The sequence below is a fragment of the Salvia miltiorrhiza genome, chromosome 5 (assembly GCF_028751815.1).
Source record: "Salvia miltiorrhiza cultivar Shanhuang (shh) chromosome 5, IMPLAD_Smil_shh, whole genome shotgun sequence".
Taxonomy (NCBI): Eukaryota; Viridiplantae; Streptophyta; class Magnoliopsida; order Lamiales; family Lamiaceae; genus Salvia; species Salvia miltiorrhiza.
This window is the reverse complement of record NC_080391.1, coordinates 38,877,081-38,894,936: the sequence shown is the minus strand read 5'-3', so window position 1 is coordinate 38,894,936 and position 17,856 is coordinate 38,877,081. Positions and strand designations below refer to the sequence as shown.

The window sequence follows — 17,856 nt, the reverse complement described above, 5'->3', positions numbered from 1 at the left end:
ATGGTGGAGATTTAATTTTAAGAGCCATGTTAAAAAAAATTCCAGCTAGATAAATTTTGTCCACGTCGATATGGCCATGTAGGCTCTCCGGTCGTTCACGTCAATTTCTGGTCTCCGGAAAATTTTAATAGGACACGGATGATATTTTTTTGATAGGTTGGGTATCGTTTTGATATTATCGTTAGGTTGGGACATTTTTGAAAATTCGCTAAAACGATGGGACAGAAAGTGACCTTTACCCTAAAATATAAGGATACTTGACTAAAGTAATAAAGATGTTGTGAGTGGGTCTACTAGTGATAAAATGTAATAAATATAGAATATAAAAATGATAAATGTGTTTTAAGGCGAGTCCATTAGTGACAAAATGTAGTAAATATAAAAAAAAAGTAAAAAAGTATAAAAAATAAAATAGGAACTTTAATTTATAGATAAAAAATTAGGAGCAAGTGTAGGTTTAAATTGTGGACTGATGGAATATTTGTTTAGTGGGGCACATACTTTCGCCAAATGAGAGAATTTATTTGATAAAAAGATTTGACATATTGACATTCACTAATATGAATCTAACAAAGAAAAAAAAAGTTAATTAAAAAAAACATAAAAAAAAATAACGCCCCCCCACCCCGACCTTCCTTTTCTTTTCAAACCCAGGGCAGAGTAGAGAAAAAAAAAGAAAAAAGATTATCTCAAATCTCATCAAATTCTGAGGCCTCTTCTCTCTGTATCTGCGGCGTTGTTGTTTCCCTTGTACATATGTTCTCTTCCTAGTCCTTACCTGTTCCTTTTCCTTTGATAATTATTTTCGCACCATCAAATCAAAGGATAGATTTGATTTTTCCCCCTATCTCATCTTTTGATTTGGGCGATGCGGCGCGGCAGAGCGGCGGCGAGGCAAGCGGAGGCGATTCACGGCGGCGGAGTCAACGGATCTGGTGTTTCTAAGGAGGTCAGATTCCGCGGCGTCAGGAAGAGGCCATGGGGTCGATTCGCGGCGGAGATCAGAGACCCGTGGAAGAAGACGCGCGTCTGGCTCGGCACCTTTGACTCGGCGGAGGACGCCGCCCGCGCCTACGATGCCGCTGCTCGTTCGCTCCGCGGCGCTAAGGCCAAGACCAACTTCTCCGTGCCCCTGAACGGCGCCGTTTCCCCCAATTTCAACCCCCAAAATCCTAATCAGCCGCAGATCGATGATAACCCTAACGATCCGTTCATGGACTCCCGATTTTATCCTCAGGAGCACCATATAATAGCGCAGCAGAGACCGACCTCCAGCGGCATGAGCAGCACCGTTGAGTCTTTTAGTGGGCCCCGGCAGCTGCCCCTCCCTCAGCCTCTCGTGCGGCAGCCGAGGTTGTATCCACGTTCGCCACCGATGGTTCCAGATGATTGTCGCAGCGATTGTGATTCTTCCTCCTCCGTGGTTGATGATACCGAGTGTGACATCGCCTCCTCCTCTTGTAAAAAGCCTCTGCCTTTCGATCTTAACATGCCGCCGCCGGTCGACGCCGTCTCAGGCGTTGATGCCGATGTGGACGAGCTAGCTTGCACGGCGCTCCGGCTCTGACGCGTTAGATGATGATCCTCTTTATCATTCGGAAGAAACCATTTGGTTAAATTACCAAGATTTTTTTTCTTTTCTTTTCTTTTTCTCTTTTGGGGCTTCTTTGCCCCCCCTTTCTTTTTGTTTTTATTAGCCAAAAAAAAAAAAGAGAGAAAAAATGAGAGATGAGAATGCTCATAGATAAGGATGGATGACTGAACGTTATTAAGTCTAAGAGTCTGTCTTCTGTGAGTGTCTGTTGTTTGAAGAGAATTCACTTGTTTTAAATTTATAAACTCAATGTTATCGATAATCAAGGTTGTATTGGTGTACATGGTCGCGTTTCTTGTTGTGTTTGATCTTTTTGTGATGTTATTCGAGATGATAATGAAGTATGTTGGTTAATGATAGCTAGATGTCTCTAGTTATGGTCCAATACTTAGTGAAGAATCTGTATCCTCTGTGACAATTAGTTTGAACGTTAAGATACTTTAGCATTTGGCATTCAATGTCAAGATGAGATTCATGTCAAGATAAATGGAAAATTATTCTGGTTTTATTATGTTATGGTGCTGCTATGTTACATATGATGAAATCTTATTGTCAGGGTATTCCTTTGTACTTTATTATTTGGATCTATGTTCTCGTTGCCACAAGATCATTCATGATTTGGCTCCTAGTTGCTTACATGTAGATTTATTGGCTCTCTTTTAATTATCGGACAACATAGGGATCTTATTAGATTCTCTTCGGCTTGTTATGTGTATGTTTGTATGCTTCCTCAGCAATGTTTGTTTATCAATATGTTTGTTTATATTGATCTTACCATACACCAACACAAAGGTACTTGATCTGCAACCTGATTGTGGTTGCTTCACCAGAATGCTTGTAGAATCTTTTCCTCGTGTCCTGCTTTTATGATTATAACTGATTGTGGGGCTCTTTCATACAATTTTCTTGTTACCTTCCTGATTGTTTTCCATTTTGTCTTTCTCGGCTGTCTTTCTACTGTGCTCCTTAAATATTGAAAAACTAAAAAAAATATTTAAGAATTTATGTGAGTTAACTGAAGTGGTATGGTATCAAGTTTTGTTAACAGGTAAGTTGAGCTTCGTTCTCCCTTGGTGAGCTGAGGTTGTATCAAGTTTTATGAACAGGTAAGCTGAGCTCCAGTGGTTCTTGTCGAGCGTGAGTGAGCCCGGTTATGTACGTATAGGATGTATGATTAAGCTGGTGAATAGAATAATATTACAAACTTATCTTTTGGCTTTTGATTATGACTAATATTATGTATGTTGTCTTGGGTTCATCTTTAGTGTTTATTGAAATCATATTGTTAAATATAATTTGTTTTTGTACATGTAATTGCAGAATCAATGTGTGATTTGTTTGTTTGGATTTATCCATGCTTTTCTGACAAATTTTCTCTAGAGATTCCTCAAATATACCACTTTCTTGTAGTTTTTGCCTTGTCCATTCATGTCCTCTATTTATTGCTTCTCCTTTTTTTTTCTGTCATAATACATGTGCTAATATATTTTCCCTTCTCGCTGTCCATTGAAATTAATGGCATACATGCATGAAAATCCGTCTTTACTTTCACTTGTGCAGGGAGGGGTGCAGTCCGCTCCAATTTTGTTGACACCAAGTAGAAAACTGTCTAAAGCATGCAGTTTTGCTTTCAATCAAGGAAACAATTGCTGCATTTTGTGGATTCTCTACTAATAGTAACATCTGTTGTTAGTGCTTTCATATTGTGCCTGGTGTTTCATTTTCAATAACTACAAAGTTAATTTTTGCATTATTTTTCATTTATGTTCCAGGCATGTATTGAAAATGGCCCCATTCATGATGGACCTAATATTCGTGCGTGTTCGGAAGCTGATTGGTTTTAAAAATGGAGTCTTGTGTTAGAGAGGTACTCATACTTGGATCCGAACACAATCAAAGCTGATTGGTTTTAAAAATGGAGTCTTGTGCTAGAGAGGTACTCATACTTGGATCCGAACACAATCAGGGCAAATATGCCACTGGATCATGATGAGTATCAATAGGTGGATCTTGACTCGCCACCACTGGATCATGATAAGTATCAATAGGTGGATCCTGACTCGCCAGATGGTATGACACTAGTTTTTTTACATTTATAAGTAGGGTTATTATAAGGGAAAATTGCACCTAAATACACAAACTTTGCCAAAAATCTATATTTGACGTGAAGTTGGGATTTTACATTTTAATACACTAACTTTCGTTGTTGCCCAAATTTGACACGACGTAATTCTTAAAAATTAAAAAAACAACCCCTTTTTGTAAATAATTATACAAAGACCCACTTATGTTATAATTTGGGACATTTACACCAAAACAAGATATTTCCTTATGATGTTTTCTTTTAAACCATTTTAGGCACGGATCAAAGATTAAAAGAAAACATCATAAGGAAATATCTTGTTTTGGTTTAAATGTCCCAAATAATAATATAAGTGGGTCTTTGTATAATTATTTACAAAAAGGGGTTGTTTTTTGAATTTCTAAGAATTAAGTCGTGTCAAATTTGAACAACAACGAAAGTTGGTGTATTAAAATGTAAAATCCTAACTTCGCGTCAAATATGGATTTTTTGCAAAGTTTGTGTATTTTCACGCAATTATCCCTTATTATAAATACACAAATTAGACCCAAATTTTAGTTTCTAACTAAATCTATTTTTTTGACAAAAAATACCTGAACTTTTAATTTTTTGGAATTTGACCTGACTCCAAAAGTTCGTTGGTTAATAATTTGATTATCTAAATTTTGATAGTTAATCCGAAGGTACCATTGCTCTTGATGTTGTCTTCTAATTATACTTATTTTGTTGGGTTTTGGTCACCGAAAGTGGTCGAAAAAAAATAATATTGAGTTTTATGATATCAACTTTCATACTATTTTTATACCACTTCCGGTTACCAAATTCAACAATATAAGTATCATTAAAGAGATAACTGTCAAAAACTTTTCAACGGTACCTTCAGATTGCCCATCGAAGTTTAGACAATCAAATTATTAGCCGGCAAACTTTCGACTCATGTCACAAATTCCAAAAAGAACAAAAATTTATGTATTTTTTAACCAAAAAATTAGATTTGGTTAAAAAATGAAATTTGGCTATAGTTAAATATTTATAGGCAACTCCTATAATCTTTATTTACATTTTCCTTAGCTACTTGTATACGTTTGTCGGGTGAAAGTTGGGATGATGTCCTGTTCGTTGCATACAATGTTGACTGAAAATGCAGCATGCGACCCTCTGCATATACGATTATCATTCACCATCTTCGTCTAACTTTATATTCTAACCCAAAATGATTTCTAACTATCGCGCCTCCATTTCCAATTCAAGATCTGAAACCAATTTCAATTTCCAGACTTCCAGCGGCCTACCCTCTTCTTCCCCCACGCACTTCTTCCTCTTCTCTTCTCGACGCACGCTGCGTCGCCGCACCTCCACGCCGCCTGCATCGCTCGTCGCCCGCACCCAGTCCAGATCTGAAACAAAATCGCGCCGGCTGCATCGCTCATCACTCATCGCCGCGCCGACTGCATCGCTGCGTCGCCCTCTCCGTCTATTGCTGCCGTCTTCGTCTGCTAGGATTGTCGCCCGCCGCCAGTCGCCAGCACCCCGCCACGATGTCAGCCTCTTCGTCTGCTGCTGCCATCGAAGTCTGCTAGGCTCGTCGCTCGACGCCAGTCGCCAGGACACGCCTTCAGAATTTCGAATTGAATATTTTCGAATCGAATAGTATAGAATACAAGTCGAATACTCGAATCGAATATTCGAAAAAAAAGTTAGGTACTTTTATAAGACGAATCGAATACCCGAATCGAATCGAATAATTCGAAAATAGTAACGAATTGAATATCGAATTAAATTTAATATTCGAAATTGAATCGAATCACGAATCGAATATTAGTATCATTTCACGAATACGAATCGAATATGGTAATATTCGCTTCGATTCGATTACAACCCTATCTGTGTGGACTTTTTAGTCACATAATTTGATGGGCAGCAGATGCCTTGCGTGGTTGGAGCTTATCACAATTAATTGTTTCTTTTGTTAGGTTTCATGATTGATTATTGGAAATTCGATTATTTAGCTTATCTGTTTACAGCCCGAATTTTATAGCTATAAAAACATTACTCGAATCAAAAAATAAAAAAAATCTGAATTCTGAAGTAATTTGTAAAATGCTTAAATACAAGAAGGAATTGTATAGTTATTACTTCTCCAAAAGTTGATTGTTTCGAATTGCAGGCAAGGTAATGTATGTGAATAAAAGGTCTTTGTATTTATAGAAGTACTTGAGAATTAAATAAAATAACATATATACACTATCTACTATTAGTATTTTTATAATACACGCACACACCCAATACACAGTTACACTACACATATTTCATATAGCACATATACTTATATATATATATGCATATGAAAATAAAAATAATTTAATTCCATAAAAATATATTTATATAAAGTATAATTAATATTAATGCATAATTTCATCGTTTCTTTTCTTTCGGGTGCGAATCAATTTATTCCAAACCTATATATATATATATATATATATATATATATATATATATGTTCGAACTTATTTCAGCCAAGACACGCATACCTATTTTTTCTTCTTATTCTTTTAGTTTTCCTTGAACTGAGAGTCACGTTTGGAACACTTTTCCTTAATCTATTTTACGTTCAATTAGTTTTTACAATTCAAGAGTAGACAAATTACTTAATGAAGATTGGAGAAAATTAGTTTGAAGAAATAAGATCAGTTCACGTTGTTCAAGGACAGACTAATTCCTTTTTATACTTCTCAATCCCAGATCGAACCTTTCAATACTCTTGCTGTAAGTTTATTTGTTAAGGTTATTTAGTATTTCACTTTATGTTATTTCGTTCATTACATTTAATTTTTTATTTACTTATCTACTATTTATATTTTATAAAGTTGCGTGTATTCTTAATCAATTGTTTAGGATAATAGAATTGAATCGTGAATTTTATTTTCATTCATTTGTTGACTATTTTTCATCGATTGAGGTTTGGATAATAGAATTTATTTGCTTAGATTTAGTGGCTTTCAAAAACCCTAGCTTTAGAACCCTAGTTTTGTATGCTTTATCTACTACTTTAATTTATTCGCCTTTTTCGTTTTTACGTTTAGTTTCTTTAATTTCACATTAGTTAATCGGATGAGGAGTGGCAGACTCAATCTTTGTTTAGAGTATTTAGGAATTTACCGCTTTCTGTGTGTAGCACGAGTTAACGTCTTTCTTAGCCTTCGTTGAGAATATATACGACTTGGGTTAGCTTATTCCTTTGCGAATGACCTCGTACGTTTACGAGTCAATTCATTAGGTGTTCTCGGTTGAGTCAAATTTTGGCGCTGTTATCGGAAAAGGCTTTAGGCAATTGTGTCGCTTTATTTTTTGTGTGTTTTTTTTTCTTTTTCTTTTTGGTTTTTTTTCCTTCCCATAGGTACGTTTTATCGATTTTGTGTTTTTGTTTGCATAGCGATTAGCACATCGTGTGGATGGTTCATGAGATTCATGCCTACAGCTACAGTTTTAGAGTTTGATTTGTGAAATGGCATGGTATCAAAGCAACACGTAGGGGGTTACACTTACCCTGCAGTTGAGGAGGATCTTGATCATGAAGCTCACCTGATCGAAATATTGAAGAATTGAACTCTTGAGTTGAAAAGACATTATGAGTACCAGTTGAAGAGAGATGAGTAGTGGCAAGTAATTTGGACTTGTGCAAATTATGGGGAGTACGGGCACTTTACCTTCGGTTGCAAAAATATGGAAGCCACTGATGTAAGAGAGATGGTGCAACAAATAGCAGAGAAGGACTCCACAATACCCGAGGAAGAGCTCCAGTAGCAGGTAGTGTAGGCACTTACTATCCCCATTCTCGAAAGAGATACGGTGGTTGAACACGAGGATGCAATCGTGTCCTTGCCGGATGCCGATGATTTGCTTGGCCCTTTGGATGAAGAAGAGTTTGAGCAAGGAACGTAGGTGAGACAACGAGAGGCAGGCTTTACTTACGCGGTGGACCAGGTACAGGTCAACGCAGTATATGACTTCTTGCCACATTTTTTCGACCCCCTCCCGCAATGATGCAACCTAAGTTGGAGATCTAACTCGACATTTGTTTGGAATCCAAATGATGAGGAAGAAGCATTAATTCGGCTATGCTCATATTCCGAAGTGAGTGATCCGTTGGATGAAGAGAGGATTGAGATGGAATCTTTGGCGAGTTTGGAGGATGGGCCTATAGAGATTGTGGAAGAGCCTACCTTGGCCACAATTGAGATCTTAAGTGACACCGAACAAAATAAAATCTCTATATCCCTTGTCCCTAATTGTTGTTAATTCTCACTATATCGTTGCCTCAAACACCTTCTCAAATGACTTTTTACAGGTAGTAGACTCAGATGTAGGGGAGGTGACTCCAGCCCCCGTTGTCAACTTAAGTGTGGGGGAAAGATCCACACGAGAGAATGGAACGTCCTCAATCCCATCAGTTCCGTCAATTCTTGGATCGACATATTTGGAAAATGAAGATGAACTAGTCCAAATAATGGATTGGCTCAAGTTTGAGTCTGAATTCGGATAACACCTTCTCAGTAGGGCTGACGACTTTAAAACTAGCACTGCATGGGAGGCAACCCATGTTTTCTTGCTTTCTTTTGATTTATGTTTTTCTTTTGCCTTTGTTTGAGTTGTTGTTGGTTTGTATCTTTGGTATTTGGTGCAGGTTCTGTGCTTTTGAGATTGACATTTTGAGAAGATGTTAGGAGGTCGTGCAATCTGAGGAAGCCACGTGCATATCACGTAGGCTAATTTTTCAGGGAAGTTCACTTCTTACCTCAATATTTTTATCACCGAGGACAGTGCTATGTTTTAGTGAGGGGGGATAGTTATTGCTTTCTATCTTTGAATGTGTTTTGCTTTAAGGCTTGTGGCCTTTCCTCATGCCTTGGCTTATTGCTTTGATTGCCACATGTCTATGAATACTTTGTGATGTTTTGGCTTACTTGTTGATCTCTTGGTTTGTGACATTTGGCTGTCTCCTTATATTTCCTAATTTTCACGTGACTCGTGGATGTTGATTGATTTGAATTTGGTTGCAATACTTTAATGAAAAATTGATTACGTGATCTGTCCAGTAGATGCTAGAAGGAGTGATTTCATTGTGGTGCCTACAATCTTATCTCGTTTTGTGAAGTTGAATTGGGGCAATGTGTTGAATTGAAATTCCTTGATAGCTTTAGGTCTCTTCTCATCTTGTTAAACCATGAGCATGGGAAATCACGTGAGAAAACTTTGGATGAACTCTAAAGGGCATTGTCTCACGAATTGGCCTATCTATTGGGAATGGATGAAAAAAAAAACCCCTATAAAAAATGTTGAAAGATAATGTGAGATTTTGATTATAAAGATGACCACATTAGAAATTAACTTCTAGTGGAGAATTGAGTCTGATCGTATTTATGTTTATCATGATTGTGTTTCACCATATTTCTTATTGATTTCTTTCTTTTGAGAAGCATGTTTCTTGGAACTATGAGTGGCTTATTGGATTGATTGGTGGTGTTTGTTTACTTGTGAGCCACTTCTTTACTTTGTTTTTATAAATTTTACTTGAGGACAAGCAAGAGACTAAGTGTGCGGGAGTTGTTTAGCCATATTTTGTGATGTATTTCCGAGTGTTTATATGCTCTATTTGTTTATATTTTGTTCTCGTTCACTTTATAGTTTATTGAATTGAGCTTATTAGCTAATTTAGCAATCTCAGGATTTTATGCTCGAATTGATTAATAAGTGAACAACAATGAACATAGAATTGAGTTGAGTGTTGTAAATAAGAATTGAAGTTTGTCCTCATACGAGTTCGTGGGCGAAAACAGATCTAAAATCGGACTTGAAACGAGTGAGAATAGGACAAACCAAGAACACTGCCAGTGCAGTGGCACGCGACCGGTGCTCGCCGGAAAGTTGCGCCCGCCGCCTCTAGAGGCCGTGGGGTACCCCTGCGGCCGCCCACTGGCTACCACAACCGCCTCTATACCTTATATATATATTTTCGAACTTATTTCAGCCAGACGCGCATACCTATTTTTCTTCTTATCCTTTTAGATTTCCTTGAACTGAGAGTCACGTTTCGAACACTTTTCCTTAATCTATTTTTCGTTCAATTAGTTTTTACAATTCAAGAGTAGACAGACTGCTTAATGAAGATTGGAGAAAATTAGTTTGAAGAAATAAGATCAATTCACGTTTTCTAAGGAGGGACTAAAAGTGTGTTTGGCTGAGCTTGTTGTCTATAAGTTTATAAGCTCTTTCAAAGTGTTTGGCAAAATAAGCTCCTAAAGAGCTTAGAGCATCCACAGTGGGTGACTCAATCGAGTGACTCGAGTCACCCACTGCAGCTTATCACGACTCGAGGCTGCCTCGATTTATCGGGTGAGCTACGATCTCCTTCAATCAACGCGCGTGTCACACACGCGCCTATTAAAAAAAATCGAATTTTGAAATAAAGGCTTCCAACGGCTTCTTCACTCTTTTTTTATTTTTCTCTCAACAGCTTCATAGCCGTTTCAACTTTTATTTTTATTTTTATTTTCCTTTCTATAAATACCTCCCCCTCATTTCTTCATTCACACACCCAAATAATTTTCTCTCTCAATCTTCCTCTCTTTTCCTTCAAAAAATGGAATGGTTCGATGATGCTTCGTCGTCTTCGTCCGACGAGGTAGCACAGACGATCATCGATGAGATCTAGGAGCAGAAACAATTGGTTGCTCAAATGTACTCCCAATTGGAGCTGGAACGTGTTGTTCATCACTGACAATACGTCTACCGTAATCGTGAGGCTACCCATTTACGTCTTATGCAAGACTACTTCAACGACAATCCGACGTACGAGCCTACATTTTTTCGACGTTGTTTTCGGATGCAGAAGGAGTTGTTCTTGCGCATCGTCGATGCTGTGCAAGGTGAAGATACTTACTTCTAGATGAGCCATGATGTACGAGGTCGGGCCTCTCTCACGTCTTTGCAGAAATGCACGGTGGCTATTTGCCAATTAGCCACCGGCATCAGTGCGGATACTTTCGATGAGTATCTCAAGGTTGTCGACACGACAGGGCGTCTATGCCTCAAGAAATTCTGCAAAGCTGTCATCCGGGCTTACAGAGTCGAGTATCTTCGACGTCCTACAACGGCGGACATCCAACGTCTTCTTCAGATGCACAAGGCGAGACACAGATTTCCCAAGATGCTCGAGAGTCTTGATTGTATGCATTGGGCGTGGAAGAATTGCCCAAAGGCGTGGCACGACGCATATACACGCGGTGATCAAGGGGAGCCCACCTTGATCTTAGAGGCCGTTGCATCCCACGATTTGTGGATTTGGCATGCCTTCTTCAGTGTCGCCGGTTCGAACAAAACCAGTCGCCTCTGTTCTTCGACGTGTTGGATGGAACGGTGGCACCAGTGGTCTTTGAGGCCAATCGGCACTACTACCAGATAGGCTACTACTTCTGCGACGATATATATCCAGAGTGGCGCTGCTTCGTCAAGAGTCTGTTGATGACGACCAATCCAAAGGAGGAGAGGTTCAAGAAGATGCAAGAATTGACACGGAAGGATGTGGAACGTGCCTTTGGAGTAATTTAAGCTCGATGGGGAACCATTCGAAGTCCGGGGCGGGGTTGGTACGTCGAACATCTCAAGGACATCATGATGTGTTGCATCATTCTTCACAACATGATTGTGGAGAACGAAGGTGAAAGAGCTACCCATTGGAGAGATCACGCACAGGACACGGGGCGTCTAGCAGTGACTCGACGGAGAGTGCTCGAGCAACGTCGATTTGTTTCGAGCAATATGTGCATAGAGATGCACTTCTCCGAGATAGGTAGATCAGATGCATGCTCAACTCCAAAATGATTTGATCGAGCACGTTTGGGCACGTTTCGATCCTCTAGGGCCGGAATAGTTATTTTAGGATATGTTTTTATATTTGTAAGATTTATGTAATTTTTAGGATTTTCAATTTAAATTTGAAGTAAATTGTGTTATTTAAATTTGTGCAATTAAATTGAAATGAAAAATACAAAAATCAAAACTAAAAAAATCAAGTCATCTATCAAGTCACCCCACTGTGGCCTCTTAATTCAATGTGGTCCCCCCTTCTATCAAGTCACCTATCAAGCCATCCCACTGTGGATGCTCTTATAAGCTGTAAAAATAAGCTCTAAGAGCTTATAAGCTCCCAAAAAAATATGTTCCTCTACCCCAACTTATTTTCTCATTATCTTACAAGCAACACACATTTTACAAAATTAACTCGACTATAAAATTTTTATTTTCATCATATATCATTCTAATTTCATTGTTCTTCGATTTTCTCTCTAAAAATATTTTTCTCTCACTAACTAAAAATTATCTCTTTAACTTATAAGCTCAATTACCCAAACACTTTGACAACTTCTAAGATCTTGAGATAGTGCATCTTATAAGTTTTTTAAACTTCTTATAAGCTCCAAGAGCTTATAAGCTCTTTAAAATAAGCTTAGTCAAACACCCTCTAATTCTCTTTTATACTTCTCAATTCCAAATCGAACCTTTCAAATACTCTTGTTGTAAGTTTATTTGTTGAGTTTATTTAGTAATTCACTTTATGTTATCTCGTTCATTAGATTTAATTTTTTATTTGCTTATCTACTATTTATATTTTATAAAGTTGTGTGTATCCTTGATCAATTGCTTAGGATAATAGAAATGAATCGTGATTTTTATTTTCATTTATTTGTTGGCTATTTTTGGTCGATTGAGGTTTAGATGATATAATTTATTTTCTTAGATTTAATGGCTTTCAAGAAACCCTAGTTTTAGAACCCTAGTTTTGTATATTTTATCTACTGTTTTAATTTCCTCGCCTTTTATCTAATGTTTAGTTAATTTATTTAATTTCTTTAATTTCACATTAGTTAATCGCATGAGGATTGGATGACTCAATCTTTGTTTAAAGTGTTTAGGAATTTTCCGCTTTAAGTGTGTAACACGAGTGAATGTCCTGCTTAGCCTTCCTTGAGAATATGACTTGGGTTAACTTATTCCACTGGGTATGACCTCGTGCGATTGCGAGTCAATTTATTAGGTGTTTTGGGTTGAGTCAGAGGCTATTGATGAAGCACTCGTCAACACCTTCAACATTCGATTTGTCCGATGATCGTCTCTTGGATTATCTTAATTCCCCATACATCGATTAAACCTGCATGCATCTATTATTAATTTAACTACTGCACATAGGTGTTTAGAAAAACCTGACGAATTCACAGGATTTCATTATAAATGGTTGAATAGGTCAGCCGGCTTTAACCTTTCGTTTAAAGCCTCAAACGATCTCCAATCGTATTCTGCCCTGAAATACGACTTTTTTTTGGAAAAATCTTTCCTTGGCCGTCTGTATGAATCGGAGTTCTGTGGAGGAAGTTATGGCCGTTCTACGAAGTCTGCCAGAAAGTGATTTCCTGCGAAAATATGACTCCAGCTATCTTTTGGACTGTATCCCGCTCAATCTTCGACGTCGGATGGACGATGATCTTCGAAGGTTCCCCGAAGAAAAACTCCCACTCAATAGGCGCCGCTTAACACTCACAGAAAACCTAATCCTCTGTAATTTAAATTACGTTTGGTATGTTCTGTTCTGAGAGTTGAACTATAATTATAAATACATGATATGGGTCAGACTTATGAGTTAGGTTGTTTTTCTCCTACTGGGCTCAGGAGTCTTTGGCAAGCCCAGATATCAAATACAAGGAATAAAGATGGGCCTCAAATAAATATTAATTCTTATGATCTGCCAAATCATAATTAATTCATAAATATTAATTCATTCCACTAGAGAATCAATATTGACTTACCCCTTTATTACCGATGATGAGTCGAGACTTGTATTTAGACTTATCGAACTCCCCTATTTAAGATATCCAACATCCATTAATTAATTAAAACTTCTGACAGCTTATATTAATTAATTTCTTATTAATCCTAAAGTAGTACCACTCAACCTTATTATTGCACCTGAACTAAATCAACCTGCAAGGTTCAGTGCAATAATGGCTTCAAAGATGACAGAGGGATCATCTGTGCGCGAGCATATGCTCGAAATGATTAATCATTTCAATGAGCTAGATGTGCTTGGTAGAGGTATCGAAGATGATACTAAGGTTGATATGGTCCTCTACACTCTGCCCAAATCCTATGAGAACTTTCATCTCAACGCAATCATGGGCAAGAAAAAGTTCACTTTAAATGAACAGCTCAATGAATTGGTTGTTGCCGAGGGGGTTATGGGAAAGAGTCGACAAGCTCTGGCTACCGCCAAAGGTCCTAGCTTTGCACTGAAAGGTGGGAAGAAGTGAAAAGGGCCGAATGGCAAGAAAGGCCAAGAAAAGAGTGGGAGCAAGAAGTTAGGCCTGTCCGAAGGTGTTAAAAAGCTAAAGGGGAAAGGCAAGTGCTTCAAGTATCTACAAACTGGACATTGGAAATCTAACTGTCCCTTGATGAAGAATGCTCAAGGCATTTCTGCCGCTTTAGTAACTGATGAGCCCAGGTTTGTGCTCTGTTTTTATGTTTGTTTTAAGTCTAGATCGAGTCTTTTTCCGTGTGTTTGTGTGGTTTGGTCGCCTGGGAGGGCATAGTTCAATGACAGGAACCAACTTGCGGGGAAGAAGCCAAAATGCCAGAGAAATGGAGTATAAGAGGATTCGAAAAGGGCAGAGGAATCGTAGCCACCAGCGGAGTCGGCTTTGCCAGAGAAGTCTGCCAGGGCAGAGAAGTCTGCCAGGGCAGAGGAGTCCGCCAGGGCAGAGGAGTCTGCCAGGGAAGAGAAGTCGGCCAGGGCAGAAAAGTCAAGCTTCATCGGAGTCAGCTTTACCAGAGGAATCAAAGGGCCAGATGAGTCACAAAAGCCAGAGCGGAGACGATTCATCTGAAAGCCAGCGGGGAAGTCATCCCTCTGACCGCCAGCGAGGAAGCAATTCCTCTGGACGCCAGAGCAGCCAAGTCAGCTGAGCAGAAGAATCCTCAGAACATTCCAGGGGTCGGAAGCACTGCCACCTCTCGTGAAAGAGGTATGCGCCAGAAGCAAAGGGATTGTGGAAGCAGGATTTTCCCTTATGCCCATAAGTACCGCACGAGAGCTGGCAGGCGAGAGAAAGAAGGAAGGAAAGAGAAGACAGAGGTGCAACAGACGAGCGAGGAAGAAGTGCAAGTGGGAGTCTGAGAAAGGCGGAAGGCGGTAGCTATCCAAAAGAGACCGATAAGGCCAAATCACAGCCTTATCCAAAAGGAAATATATCTTCATGAAGATTAGGTCTGAAAAAGGATACGCATCTCCATGCTTGCATGGATCCGGCCGCAAGTCATGGGCTGGGCCTTCAAACCCTAATGACTCCTATAAATACCCGAAGAGTTTCACAAGCCAAGGGTGCTGATTTTCCGTCTAGTTGTACATTGTTTGAGAGTCAGAGTTAGCCCAGGCTGTGGGCAATTTCCTAGTACTTTACCATTTTATGTTTTGCAGGGCACTTTCGGCCGTAGGTACTTTCATTTTCATTTAAGTCATTTCAATTCCAGTTATGTTTTCTTTTATATCTTTTGCTTGTGTTATTTACGTTATGGTTGGCTAAGTTTATATTCTGATTTGGGGTAAGATGATCTAAGCATTAATGAATAAACTTGAGAGGTCTAATTTGGGCATAATAACTATATGAACATATTCCCGATACACTAGGTTTGATTCCAAAAAGACTTAAATAACTTTGTTAATTAATTGATCACTAGTTAACTAGGGAGTTTTGGTCACAAGTAATATTTTGGGTAAAAGGCGAGTTGCCATCGACCTCCAAAATAGTACAACTGGTGTTGGAGCCGTGACTGCTGTGAAATATCGGCGTAAGAGTCAAGTGGGTCTATCTAGTTCTTAAAGCATTCTGGGCAAAGCACAACTAGCGATAGGCCATCGCAGAGAGCGTGGATGTTGTCCGGGGTAGTTGAACTGAAAGGATAGATTGGGCAGGGGTTTGTTGTGTGCGTGACGAGTGACAATAGGGGCACAACAATTCTTATGCCTATAACCACTGGTATGTGAATATAGTGATTAATCTTTGCACCAATGATCGAGTGTCAATTCATGTTTAGTGATTCGAACCCAAGTCAGAATTATTTTGTTATTTGATTTATCTACTTTGTTATTTCAGTTTAGATTGGATACCCGTTCTGCCCATAACCACGTTTTGGTCAGAACACTGCAGAAAACAAAACTCTTTTTAGTGACACCCTTGCAGGAGGAGTTACTGCTCAGTTCCCTGTGGATTCAACTCTGGACTTACCACTAGCTAGTCTAGTTGTGGGCACAGGTTTATTTTATTTGCACAAAGCTTAAACGACAGCTCCGTCAAATTGGCGCCGTTGCCGGGGAACTGAGAGCGCTAGTAATCTCTTTTGTGATTTTTTGTGTGAGTTTTACCTTCACGTTTGTGTATGCGTCGTACCAGGAGTGCAGGTAACGAAGATCTTTTGTTCCACGAGGATATCGAAAGAATTGCTCGAGAGAACAACGCTGCTAGACGCAGGGCAGAACAAGAGGCACAAGCCAGAGAGAGACAGTTAGAAGCAGAGAGACAGAGAGTAGCGGAGAGAGAGATGGCAGAAAATCCAGAAGGGCAGAATGATAACGCCAACAAAACTCTTCGAGACATGATGTTTCCAAGCAACCTGAACCTCGGGCCCTCAGCCATAGTACTGCCGGAGATCACTGGAAATTGGGAGCTGAAGCATACTCTTATCTAGATCCTACCCAAATACAGTGATATGCCCGGAGAGGACCCTCAAAGACATCTCCAAGACTTTGAAATGGCATGTGGAACGGTGCGCACCGCTAGCCAAGCACTTGGCGAATACATCCGACTCCTCACTTTTCCGTTCTCTCTGTTAGAAGGAGCGAGGGAGTGGTTGTATGATTTACCCGAAGGAAGTATCCGAACATGGCAGGAGCTACAAAGCAAGTTTTTGGAGCGATACTTTCCAGCTGCCCCGATCCAGAATCTGAGGACTCGAATAAGCAATATAAAGATGGGATCAGCAGAAGTTCTATATGAGTACTGGGGAAGGTTCAAGCAGATGCTGGCCAAATGCCCACAACACCAAATACCGGATCATGATCTTATTAGGTATTTCGTGGGAGGACTCCGGAGGCAAGATAGGCAATGGTTACACGCTGCATGTGGAGGATCGATCTTAAACAAATCCGCAGCGGAGGCTTTCAAGCTAATAGCCGACATGGCAGAGGAGTCGAGAGATGAGGAAGGAACTATAGTCAGGAACCCTCTGACGCTAGCCACCTCTGCCCAAGATGAAAAGTTGGATAAGCTGTGCAACATGTTCGAGAAGTTTATGACAAACCAAGGAGCATCCAATCAGGGAATTCCCAACATTCGGAAGCCTGTGAGGGCATGCCAACTCTGCATGGCAACTTCACATGCAACCGATGAATTTCCACAACTTTTCGAAGATGAAGAGCTTAATGCCATTGGACAACAGCCAGGAGGAAACAATGGAGGGCAGAACTAAAAACCTTTTGAGCCCTACAGACAGCAGTATAACAATCAAGGATGGAGGTAGCATGAGAACCTTAGGTACGGCAACAACCACTATTTGGGGCCAAACCAAGGGCAAACGAGTAACCCACCACAATACTCACAACAACCTCAACAGGCAAGGGGATCCTCCTTATCAGAGCTAGTGCATCAAATGGCTCAGCAACAAGTGAAGTTCCAGAGTGAGACCGAAAAATTCATAATGGAGACAAGAGGAGGAATGCAGAATGTGAACTCCCAACTATCACATCTTGCCGAAGCAGTTGCCAGACTTGAAAGCAAACAAGGGACACTCCCGTCCCAAGTGGAGGTGAAGAAGGTGAATGCCATGATGCTCAGAGGAGGAAAGGAACTACCCGAAGTGGTGACAGAGAAAAAACGAGAAGAATCAGAGATTAACGAGCAAGTCGGAATGGGATCAGCAGATGAGGAAGAATTGGCCAGAGAGAAAGAGGTAAAGCGGAAGGCGATAGGGAAAGGAAAAGAGAAAGCAAACCAGACCGAGCCCATACTCCCTTTCCCAGGCAGAGCAGCCAAGGAACAAGAAAAAGAAGAATTAACAGAGCTGGTCAAAATCTTCA

General features: G+C 39.7%; 1 protein-coding gene across 1 annotated transcript; it reads left to right on the top strand.

Moving 5' to 3' along the window:
- Positions 1 to 506: 506 nt before the first annotated feature.
- On the top strand, positions 507 to 1,875 carry LOC131024357 (ethylene-responsive transcription factor 3-like). The gene has a single exon (XM_057953863.1). It carries the CDS (start codon positions 869 to 871, stop codon positions 1,565 to 1,567), a length of 699 nt encoding a protein of 232 aa, XP_057809846.1. The 5' UTR covers positions 507 to 868; the 3' UTR covers positions 1,568 to 1,875.
- The last annotated feature ends 15,981 nt before the right edge of the window (positions 1,876 to 17,856 follow it).